Source organism: Manis javanica, chromosome 6 (genome assembly GCF_040802235.1).
Source record: "Manis javanica isolate MJ-LG chromosome 6, MJ_LKY, whole genome shotgun sequence".
Taxonomy (NCBI): domain Eukaryota; kingdom Metazoa; phylum Chordata; class Mammalia; order Pholidota; family Manidae; genus Manis; species Manis javanica.
In genome coordinates, this window is record NC_133161.1 from 114226203 (window position 1) to 114238834 (window position 12632).

General features: G+C 40.7%; 1 protein-coding gene across 2 annotated transcripts in view; it reads right to left on the reverse strand.

Annotated features, from left to right (window-relative positions):
• CUL5 (cullin 5) overlaps positions 1-7286 on the reverse strand; it is a 132411-nt gene extending 125125 nt beyond the window's left edge. For both annotated transcript variants that reach the window (XM_037020275.2, XM_037020265.2), the window contains exon 1: positions 7103-7286. In XM_037020275.2, the coding sequence (XP_036876170.1) occupies positions 7103-7126 (24 nt within the window). In that variant the 5' untranslated portion in view covers positions 7127-7286. The remainder of the gene's footprint in view (positions 1-7102) is intronic.
• Positions 7287-12632: the final 5346 nt, after the last annotated feature.

Genomic DNA, 12632 nt, shown 5'->3' on the forward strand with positions numbered 1-12632 from the left:
AACCTGAGCTGTAATTTGTTTACCAAGTCTATCAGGCACCCAATTCACTCTACCTACGATACTGAAACAAAGCCATCAGATGGCTTTCTGTGACACACAACTGGATTCCCCAGGACCCTAGCAAACTATCTAATAAGAAACACCTGCCTTTGTCTCTCTCTCTCTTCTCTACCCTTCTTCTCTGTCCACCAGACAGATGTCTAGTGTCCTCTTGATACCGTCCTGAAGTTTACTCTTCCCTTCTATTCCTGTTATGAATAACTGATATCTTGAAATTTACCCTAAACTGTCACCTCCTGTTAGTAGCTTTAGTTAACATACTTCACCTTCAGATTACATAACTGCTCATGCATTTGTTTTCATGGAACATAAAAAATTCTCATTTACATTTATCACAGTTTTATGGTAACTGATTTAGTCCAGCATTCCTACTCCCACCCCTCCCCATAGCCAACATACATATCCCTGAATTCCTTTTCTCCCCAGGCTCTCATTGTCAAAATATGACCATGTTTCTAAGACAGTACACTGGAAAGAGGCAAGGCAGCCCTAAAGATCACATTCCTCTTACATGCCCATTCAAAAGGGCAATTTCCATCAACCCAGTGAACATTGACACTTTAGATTCAAAACAAGTCTCTCATTTATGTTTAAATAGAAATTAAAAAGAATTATCTGAATGTGTATGTTAACCACATTCACTGACAACATTCAAATCTTTCAAGCATGCTTCTGATTCAATGCATTTACACTGGTTGTTCCTGTGCCTTCTACCTGGAATTTCACCTACATAGATCCATGTCCGTTCCCTCGCTTCACTCACGTTCCACTTAAAATTTCATCTTTTCAGAGTTCTTTCCTGATCATCTTATACAAAATAACACCTATTGCTCTCTTTACCCTGAATGTTAATCTTCATAGCATTTATTACAACCAAACTAAGGTATATATTTATTTGCTTATGTTTAGTGCCTCTCTCCCCTCACAAAATGTAAATTATATTAAGGGCAGGAATTCATCTGCCTAAATCACAATTATCTAGTTGGAATTAGAAAATGCTAAGTACTTTGTTAATGAATGAATTTATTTTCCATACACTTAATGACTACTGTTATGATTCTAATGACCGTACAGTGTCATTAGCACAAATGCCTCTCATTCATGGCCACCTCACAAATCATATTCTGAATACACACAAAATAGAAGTGATGCCAGAGAAGACAAGCAGTGATTTTACAGCATCTTACTATGCTGATGGACAGTGACTGTGAAGGGGTATGTGGTGGTGGTGGGGGGGACTTGGTGAAGGGGGCAGCCTAGTAAACATAATGTCTTTCATGTAATTGTAGATTAATGATACCAAAAAAAAAATAGAAAATAGAAGTGATGCTGAGTAACAGGTTTTATCCAATAAATATTTCAGGCTTGACAGGATCTCTGCTCACATATTTTTCAAATATTCCCCACTATCCATGGAACTTTTTAAAAACATCTTTGCCTAGCATTGAAGACTTCTCACCATCTGACCCTGACTTTCCTTTGCACTCTTCTCTCTTAACTGTTTCCTGTATTTTGGGCCACTATCCTACAAAAATTCCAAGGAGCATCATTCATATAGAAAGCAACACAGCATGCAGTTCTGCGTACACTGCAGCAAAAACTGATCTAGTCTCCATTCTTACCAAACTTTCTTCTAATCACCACCTACAAAAAGTCTACCCATTCTTCAAATCAGCTCCAATGCTCTCAACATAAAACTTTCCTTGATCATCCCACCAGAAATAATCTCAGGCTGTGGGGACCACACAGCACCTGACAACACTCCCTAAGTCCTTGCCTTAGTGCAAATCATTAGTACCATTTGATCTCCTTTAGTATATGGTAAATTCCCAGAGTTTGAGCCTTGTTTTACACATCTTTGTATCCTTTATGGTGACCTTGCACTTATGTGCCTAATAAAATTACTTCAATAATGAATTCTTCTACAGTTATTTTGAATCACTCCTCTATACTTTTATTTTCTTTTCTCTCAAAGGATAAAAAGGTTTCCACTGAGAATAGTGTGCTACATATTCACTTTAAAGTTTGGATTCTCTTGTGAGTTGGTTTTATAACTCTTATAACACTTTTCTCTCTGTAAATCTAATTAGAAGGGAATAAAACCAGAAATTCCTCCTTTTAACCAATCAACACTCATTTACTGAGCATCTACAATATTCGGATACTATACTAGATTTCTTTTTTTAGTCAATTATCACTCATTTATGGAGCACCTATCATGAATGATCACTGGTTAAGGCATCAACAGATAAAAGTCTCTCCACTAATGGTGCTTACAATCCTCAGAGGGAGTTAGATATGTAAGTAGATTCTGTAGCTAATATGTAAGGCATAACGTAAGTGCTAGAAGGGACTGAGCATAGATGCAGTGCTATGATTGTGCAGAATAGACAACAATTAATTCCAAAAGAGAGTATTGAGAAGAAAGGAGGAATCTGGTCTGGGCTTTAATGAATAATTAGGATTTTAACAGGCAAATATTGAGGGAAGAGGGGCATTCCTGATAGAATAAACAGCAAACATAGATCTTGAAGACTCTGGTATGCTAGTGAACCAATGAGTACACAGCCAGGGAGAGGGGTGTGTGTGTGTTTCTGAGAGTGAGTGAGAGAGATATTAGGAAGAAGAAATAACTGGGAAGATCTCAAAAGAATTTGAACCAGCAAAGGTGTCTGAGCAGGCAAGTGATGTGGTCAGAACTGTTTTGGTCTAGAGCTCTGATCAGAGTTAAGAGATAAAAATAGTGAAATCATAGGAATTAAGATGGTCCCAGAAAAAGCAGTACAGGACAGAAAAGGGCTGACGATCAAATCCTGAGAAATAATTACATTGGGGAGGACAGGAGGGAAGTCAGTCAAAAACACTGAGAGATAAAAGACTATGGAGAGAATGTCATAAAAAGGAAACAGAGGTTGTGATAAAAAATATCAGACGAGAGGATGAATGTATCAGAGAAGAATCTCATTTGGCAATTAGAAAATTAATGCCCTCTTGATACAACTCAAGCACTCAACATAATTGGGTGAGGTGGGGGAAGCCAAGCCACAGTAAGTTAAGGGAAAAGGTGAAGAATTAGAGGCAGCAGGTGGGGCTGCTTTTCTAAGAACTGTGATAAGAGAGAAAAGAGCAAAAGTTTGAGACCAAATCAGAATGCAGGTTAGGAAGTAACATGAACTTTCTTATCCCAGTGAAGTCAGAGTAAAGAGGGGACATACTGCCAATCTTTGGGGGGAAATGAAGGCTGAGGCAGAAAAAGCGGAAGGAGGCAATGTGGCAGGTACCTTGGAAAAGAGAATATACGGAAAACCAAAAAAATGTGTGGTACTGACCAAGGAAGTTAAGGGCACTCCAAATAGTTGGATAAAGGAATGTGCTAAGAATTAAATGGGGTGAGGAGAAGCAAAATAAGATTTAAAGAATTTCTATTTGGAAAATATTCTCAATTGGAAATGAAAAACATGAGCATTGAGGCCTAGATGGTAACTACAAAAGAAAAACAAGCAGAATTAAAATGTTAAAACAACAAAGTTGTTTTATTGAAAGGTTTTTGGAGACATAAACTGATAATTGTATGTTAAAAGATACAACGCAAATCTTTGTATATTCAAGATTTCCAAAATACAGCAACAGCCCACTTGCTTTAAATTGAGAATACAATTATTATTACATTCAAAATCTAGTATCAAAAAGTAGATGGTTCTTACTGCATTCGGTTCTTGCTTTGCAAGCTTCATATCAAAGTTTTTGAATCTTGTTATTTTTTCATATTAGCTTTCCCTCCACAGTTCAATAAACAACTTCATCCAAGTTACTGGCAAATAGGAAGAGGAGATATTTTTTCAGCAAGACACTAAAGGCTTCCTTTCAGGGCTGATGATAATTTATTACTCATTCTTCAGGTACAGCTGTTTAATAATGAATCAAATTCTAACTGGATTCTCATCTAGCCGACACTTCTCCATTTCGACCACAGGACATGATAATTCTGTCACATACACTCTGGTGAAATCTAATTGCACAATGTCTAAAGCATTTCTCTAATGAACCAGTCTAGTCTTGTCAAAAAAGTAAATGAGGCTAATTTGGCCACTCCCCAGCCACCTGTCTCTATTCAAGGTACCACTAGACACGAATTTAAATTATTCTATGAATTATGTTATAGGTCTATCCTGGCAAGGTCACACTACATTTCTCCAAGAACACAAACTTCTCACTTTTTAATTAGCTACTTCCAAACGTATGAATAAAAGCAATCCACACTCCACAACCTACCCTCCCTCTAATAAGGAGAGAAGAAAGAAAAAAAGGTTTTCTGGCTAACTTGAATAAACAGTCTTTGGTGATACAGACAAAAGAGTCAAATGTCTATTTATAAGGTACATTACATTACACAAAATTAAAATCACATCCTATATAAAATAGTATTTAGAAATTTTTTTTCTCTTTTCAACATTTCACACAACAAATTCATTGCAATTTTTCCAGTGTATTTTTGGCACCTGTATTCATGTTCATGAGAGTGACTGAATCATTTAACCAGTTTTTTCAAAGCATTATCGCCTTCCTTTTACTTATAAGTTGTCTGACTTGAGTTACAAAACTTTTCGAAAACCTGTGGTCTTTTTTTTTTCTCTTTAGTATTTTTTTTAAGGTATCATTGTTATACAATCACATGAGCAACACTAGTTACGAGATTCCCCCCATTATCAAGCCCCCACCACATATCCCATTACAGTCACTGTCCTTCAGCATAGTAAGATGCTATAGAGTCACTACTTGTCTTCTCTGTTACACTTCCTTCCCCGTGACCCCCCCGACATTGTGTGCTAATCATAATGCGCCTTAATCCCCTTACCCCTCCCTTACCACCCACCCTCCCCAGTCCCTTTTCCTTTGGTAACTGTTAGTCCATTCTTGGGTTCTGTGAGTCTGCTGCTGTTTTGTTCCTTCAGTTTTTTTCTTTGTTCTTATACTCCACAGATGAGTGATATTGTTTGGTACTTGCCTTTCTACACCTGGCTTATTTCACTGAGCTAATAACCTCTAGCTTCATCCATGTTGTTGTAAACAGTAAGATCTGTGTTCTTCTTATGGCTGAATAGTATTCCATTGTGCATATATACCACATCTTCTTTATCCATTCATCTACTGATGGACAATTAGGTTGCTTCCACTTCTTGGACATTACAAATAGTGCTGTGATAAACATAGGGGTGCATCTGTCTTTTTCAAACTGGGCTGCTGCAGTCTTAGGGTAAATTCCTAGAAGTGGAATTACTGGGTCAAATGGTATTTCTATTTTGAGCTTTTTGAGGAACCTCCATACTGCTTTTTACAATGGTTGAACTAATTTACATTCCCACTTGTGTGCTGTAAACGTAGATTCATAATCTCTACAAGATTACTTACTGGTAGGACCTCTTACTAGTATTGAGAGAAGTAGCTCTGGACTTACACTGACTCCAAACAATCCTTTGTAAGCCTTTGTATGGAGTAGAATGCAAACTGGCTTGCCCATTTCTGAGAAAGAACTGGTGTGGAGACCCTGCTTTATATCCAGGGAATCAACAAGTCAAAAATTCACAGTCAGGAACCAAATCATTTCTAAAACACACATTTCAATTAATAACATAGGTTACTGCTCATGTAAACATGGGGATGCATTAAGTTAAACAAATATTCTTTCTGAACTAGTATATTAGAACTTTGCTACACTGTTAAGAGTAGGATGGATTATTCAATTCCTAAAAATTTGTTTACTTTGAGAAACAGCAAGAGTAATAACTCTAGTAAGTTATGTGTATTGTGTATTAATTACCAGTCACTGTTTCAAGCATTTCACATATATTGATTCAATCTTCACAATGCTCTTATGAAATAGCTATTGATAATTCCACTGTATTAATGAAGAAACCCAGGCACAGAGGTAAAGTAACTTGTCTAATGCCATAAAGCTTCTAGGTAGCGGAAATTCAGTATAGTTCTAGGCTGCTCCCCCTTCTAAAAGAAGGTATGTAGCTTCTTAAATTAGTAAATTAGGCCTGCATTTTATAAGGCAGTCCCACCTATTAGGCAGTTATCAGTAGTCTAAAGAAGGTTCGAGTATATTTTAATATATTTTCTATTCTAGTCTACTACTTTGTACTATCCATCCACACTGTCTGAAGGCATGTGATTAAGTTCCCTGAGCTGATCACTATCCCCATTTCAGGCAGTATTTTTAAGGAATAAAGTTCCTACTAGAAACACATGCACAGAACAGACTAGAACCAAGTCTTCCTCATTCTCCTCCAAAGTTTTTAAGTGCTAGTGGAGCACGTCTCTCTGGGCCTAGATCTCCCCTCGATCCCCAATATATAAAACTAACTTTAACCGTTTTCTTTGGTAAAGTAACTTTTCTACGCGGTTGTCACGATGATAGTACTTCCTCAACAGTCATCTGGTTGGGAGCTGCAATGGGGTTAAGGAACAGTTTCATTAGGAAAGAAAGGTAAAATATGAACTCAAGAATGGGAAAATAGGGGGAGAAGTGTAGCGCACAGAAAAGGGAGGGAGGTAATGGGGTGGGGGGCACTGCTGTATGACCTGAGGTTCGGGCAGGCCGACTGGGAACGGAAATTGGGGTGGGGCTCCAGTCGCTGAAACCTGCTGGGCAGTGTTTTCTTGGATATTCCTTTAGCCTCTTGGACTCTCCCTTCACAAGCAGCCGACTCGGAGAGCACTACCGGCCCCGCTGGCCGAGCAGAGCGCCTCCACTCCGCCGCCGTCCCGACCGGGGCAGGCCTCTCTGCACGCACCGCCCCCCGCCAGCCCCGGCCGGGCCTTCGCGCCGGGCAGCCCGCGCGAGGGGCGGCCGGGACCCCCGACCCCGAGACCGGAGCCCGCGCTCCCGTCCTCGGCAGCGGCCTCTGCCCCCGGCTTCCTCCCGATAGACGACCCTGGGGCACTCCCACGTTTCCCCGCCGAACCGGGACCGAGCCTTTCCCGGAGAGCGAGACCCGGTGGCCACGGAGTTGAAGCCTAGCTGGACCGAGAGGCTTACCTTTAACAGATTAGACGTCGCCATGTTACTTCAACTTAGCCTCTCGCGAGAGAGCGCGAGACTTTTGTAGCGCTCTGGGTCAGGCCCCAAGCGGAGGCCGGATGCCCACCGGGGCCGACGGACCCCGCGGCCCGCTCCGGCGGTGTGGCGGACGCCGGGGCGACGTGCCGACGGCGCTGGCCTCGTCTCGGGCGCCTGGAGCTTCCTCACACTTTCCCCCTACATGGTCACCGGAGCTTCCCCACACGAGAGAGCTCATGCAGACGCTCGGGGAGACGGCGGCCGCGGACGGTGGGACGGCAGCGTGAGCCGACCTGACTGGAACAGGGAGTGCGACTCCACGAGCCTCCCCTCCTACGGATTAGCCTTTATGGTTGCACCGGCAGCGGCCACCGGCGACGAATTTAGCTCGGCTCAGGCCCAGCAGCTTGGGTTCCGCGACCGCGTCACGGGACGCGGCGAGCGGAGGCGCGCCCGGGAGCGCGCGTGGGAGCCTGAGACCCTCTGCCGACTGGAGGCTGCAAAGAGGGCGGGATCGCGCCCTCTGCTGGCGGGAGCGGAGGCTTTTCCTCAGACCCGCCGCAAATCCGGCCGACTCGGTGTTAGGGGAGACGTTGTGCGGAGTGAAATGATTATGACAGCTCGGCCTTGGCCTGGCAGCATATTTAATGAAAACTAGCACATAGAAGGCGTCCAATAAATATTTGTTTAATGCACGAATGAAGACATGCACAAAACTGTTATTCATTTCTATACAAGAGTGCCCAGCACTGAAATAATCTGTGAAAATTGTTTAGGCAATTAATATTAATCCTGGATTTTCTGAAGGCACATTATCCTAGAACACCTTAAACTATAAGACCCTATGCTTTATGCCTTCAGACCACAAATCACTGGTCAAGGGTAGAGAATATAATTTGTATGTAGAACCTACAATGTATCTGATATGCATGTTTACAAAGTTTTCTTTCACACTTTCATAATATGTTAGAAATAAATAAGAGCTATGAGTGAAATAAAGTAGAGAAGGGGGCTGAAGTTTGCAGTTTTAAATACTGATCCAAGTAGGCCTCCCCGAGAAGATGGCATTTAACAAAGACTTGAAGGAGCTGAGGAAGGCTAGTCCACGGGCGTGAGAGCGGCATCGCAGACGGGACATGGCGGGCAGGCTGCCCGTGGTGTCCGAGGAACGTGAGAAGGTTGCTGGGTTCGCAGCAGAGAGAGGGAGGAGGGTAGGAGAGCACGCAGGGCCTTGGAGATCACGGGAAAGGCCGACTTCTATTCTGAGTGAATGGGAATCATTGCAGGCTTTTGAACAGAGGAGAACAGTGACCAAACTTCGATTTTACAGTGACCACTCTGCTGTGTAGTGAACAGAAGCAAAGGGGTAATTTTGAAAGCTTTTGTAATACCTCATTAAATTGATAAAACAATCAGGCTACCTAGGTGTTCACATTTTATAAGTGATTTGTTGGAGAGTAATCTACACATGATTAAACAACGACTAAGTGACAAGAAAGATTCAGAGCCACTTTGCCTGTGATGTTCTGGCAGAATGTTAATAACGACTCTTTGAAGTTACCTTCCTTCTACAGATGAGGCTCAGAGAGATGATCTGGCCAAGGTACTCAGCTGCATCAGAAAAATGGCCTAGTCCAGAATAAACTTCACATAATTATGATTCCTTTTTCCCATGAAACTGGGTTATTGTCAACCCTAGTTCAAGTCTACTGCTTAAAGTGTAAGTTGATTAAATTATAAATCAACTTTATATACCCTAAAAATGATGAAACAACTGAATGAATGAATTAATTAATGACCTGCTTAAAGAATCTAATTAAGTATTTACAACTTGTTTGAGTACCTAATATGTACTAGGCACTAAAAATACAAGATTAAATGAAACAGAGAAGACCCATGCTCTCTTGGAGCTTATAGTCTAGAAAGGGAGCCAATATTAAGCCAGTTCCACAAATCAAACATACATTGCTTCATTGGAGTTGTGATAAATACTGCAAAAGAACAACACAGTGTGCACTTCAGGAGCATCTGACAGGGAAGGAAACTAATATCCTAACTGTCATCATTCCTGTGTTCGCACTCTGAACCTTATGACTACTTCTGAAAACTTCACTTTCAGACATCGCACTAACAGGACGTTTCATACCACTGCTGCAACTCTGATCCCAGTAAGTTCTCCATTCCATTGACCCCACCACTTCCTTGTTATCTGTCATCCCTGTTTTTATTTTCCTTGTCATCCAATTTAGATTCTATGGCTCGTTATAAAAATGTTTACATATTTTAAATGCTTAAATATTTCATTTATTTTAAAATAGAAAACACAAATAACTCATACAAAATTCAGAGGGTGCTAAAAGAGTACAGTTAAAAGCAAGTCTCTTTCCCCTTTCTGGAGTAATGTAATGTTCCATGTCATAGGGGTTTGGGTTATTGAGGTGTATGCATTTGTCAAAACTCAGCCAGTGTACACTTATGGTCTTTATATCTCATTGAAAATTAAAAATAGCAAACGAAATTTGAAATGTAATTAATGATATTGATGCTGAAGAATTTAGGGGTACATGAACTTATGTTTACAATTTACTTTGAAATGTATCAAAAAATAATATGGATTGATGATTGCATAGAAAGGTTGAATAGTATAGTATAGTAAAATGTTAATGATAGAATCTAGATGATGAGTAAACTAGTATTCTCTGTGTAAATCTTATACCTCAGCTATATATTTGAAATCTTTCATAATTAAAAGTTGGGGGAAATTTTTAAAAAATAGGCCTCCCTTCCTCCATAGATCCCAGGCACCCATTCTGCCTTGCTTAAAGACAACAATTGTTATACATTTCTTGTGAATCCCTAGGATACTCTGTGCTTATGTAAACATTCATATATGTATTCTTTTTTCTCTCCCCACATATGATGGCATACTATTTATACTCTTTAGCATTTTTTTTTTCACTCAACTGTATGATATAAATTACTGGAAGATATGTTTGTGCTTGTTTTTTTCACATATTCTATAGAAATTCGAACAATCACTGGTGGACTCTAATGCATCTGTTGCCTCCAGGATGTTTAGGATTAATGCTTCTAAAATAGGCTCTCAAAATCCATTTAAAATATAATACTATAAAGTCAAAGCTTTTGATTTGTAAGAAGCAAAAAACAAAAAGTTTTGCACATACAAAGATAGAAGGTAAAGTTTAACCAATAAACTATATACTACTTATAGAATTGGTGAAAAACTAGATGAGGCACCAAGGGTTTACAAGCTTTTAGAGTGGGAGAGAGAGGACAGAAACAGATCCAAGAGATGGAGAATGGCTGTTGGGGCCTCCCAGACCCCACATGGAGAAATAGAGTCTGCCTCAAAGACTGCACCACAGCGTGCACCAAGAAGACCCATGGGAACCAACCCTAAACTTAACCCTTACTGGAATCTGTCCATTTCCTTATATCAATTTCTGTACTTATTCCTAAACTCGATCCTTCTTTTCTGTACCAGGGATGCCACTCATTGCCAGTACTGAGGAGTGAGTTAGTTGTCTTTCTTGGAAGAGGGTATCTCAGAGGTAGCTGCCGTCTCCATGTTGCCTATAAGACAGTTGCCTGTTCCTTAAGTCTGTGCTCAACCCACTAGACTACTCCATTTTGGATAACTCCCTCTTCCACGGCCCAAAACACTTCTAAGCTCCACTCCTACCTCCATTTCGAAAAGTAGGGCCCCAAACAAGATGGCTGTGGGAGGGGGAGATAAGGAAGTGAAAGTCCCACTGGCAATTGTGTGAAACCAAAGAGAACCATCCTAAGATTTCCACACATGGGACCAGGTCAGGAGTGAAATTCCCACAGTCCAATTTTTACATATTACATAATCACTTTCTTTCAAAGCTCTTCAGCAACCTAGCCACTTTTCCCCCCTCCCTTATGCACAAATAATAAAATTACAACCTTGAGCAAACTTTTCTGTCTTTTCCATACCTACACCCAAGGATCTGAACCTTGCTGGATAAAAGCCCCAAATCAACTTGAGTGGTTTCTCTTTCAACTCATAAACCTCAAATGAGTACTTAACACTGCCCGACAGTGCTGCCAGGTTTTTCTCAAGAGAGCTTGCTTCTTCCACTGCATTCCCTAGGACATCTCCTTCATTTCATAACCTCTTAAAACCCTCCCCTCTCCTTTGTGGGTTACCTCCAGCCATACTTCATTTCAAAAATGAGTAGCATCTTTCTTTTCTTCTTCCACCAAATCTTCAAACTTTTGTTCATCCATCTTTTCATTCCTTTTTCTGACTGCTTATTGACCAGTCCCTTCCTCCAGCCCAGTACCAGTACTGCTACTTGTATTCTGGATCCAATCTCAAGAACTTCCTTCTTCTAGCCATTCTCCACCTTTCTTGTATCATAAATCCTCCCCACCACATAATTCCCATCAGCATAAAAAACATGTTCAGAAGCATCTTTCATCTTATAAGATAATAAGCCCTCCTTGACTCTTTGTCAATTCTAATGGCCATTGTCCTCACCTTACTTCAGCCACTGTCAGTGCAGTTCTCCAGTCCCCTTTTCCTTAAGCACTCAGCTCTCTCGGCCTCCAGGACACCAAATTCTCCTGTTAGTTCTCTACCTCGTGGCTGTGTCTCTCCATTGCCAGCCCCTCCTCTGCTTGATCTTTATGGTTGTAGTTCTTCTGGTCTCCATCTTGGACCCTCTTCTCCTTAGACACAGTTTCTTCAGTGGTCTCATCAAGTCCCCTGGTAACTGTGGTGTTTAATCTATGTAATGCTGAGAACTTTCAAATATATATTTCTAACTTTGAACTTATCTCTTGGATTTCTGATTCATATAACCAACCACCTGCTTGCCATCTGTACTTGGGGGGGGGGGTCTCATAAATATCTGAAGCATAACATATTGGCACTGTTAAACTTAACCTGAATTCAACTTGAACACTGTGCTCCCAGAAAATAGTGATGGTTAATACCCCTCAATCTTCCATTTTCTGGAAATAGCTTACTACAAAGAATCACCCTCTGTATATGATGTGAATTTTCCATTCTTTCTCATGATTCCCATAAGAGTCACATTTATCTGTGACAAGGCCAGACACAGACCATCTAAATTCCCATTCTTTGTCTCATAAATGATAAGCTGAACTGTTTGTTCCCTCCTGAAACCAGCTAGACATAGAGATAAACACTTCTTGTTCAGCTGACTGGCCAAGACTCCCTCTGATGAAAAAAAACAATCCCAACTGTAAAGTCACCCCATCTATTACTTGTCTACTCATCCAGGCAAAACCACCACTCTGATCTTCAGATCTGTGGTGCTCTCACGATTTCAATAGCCTGAATAAAGTCAGATTTCCTTATCTGATGTTTTTCCTTTGACAATATGCAAAACAAAACTTCTGATTCTCTTCTCTCTTCTTTAACTACCATTTCCATACCTTTATCTGGTCCAAATCTGTTTTTCTTCACCTGTTCAAGGTTTTGTCATCTCAATTT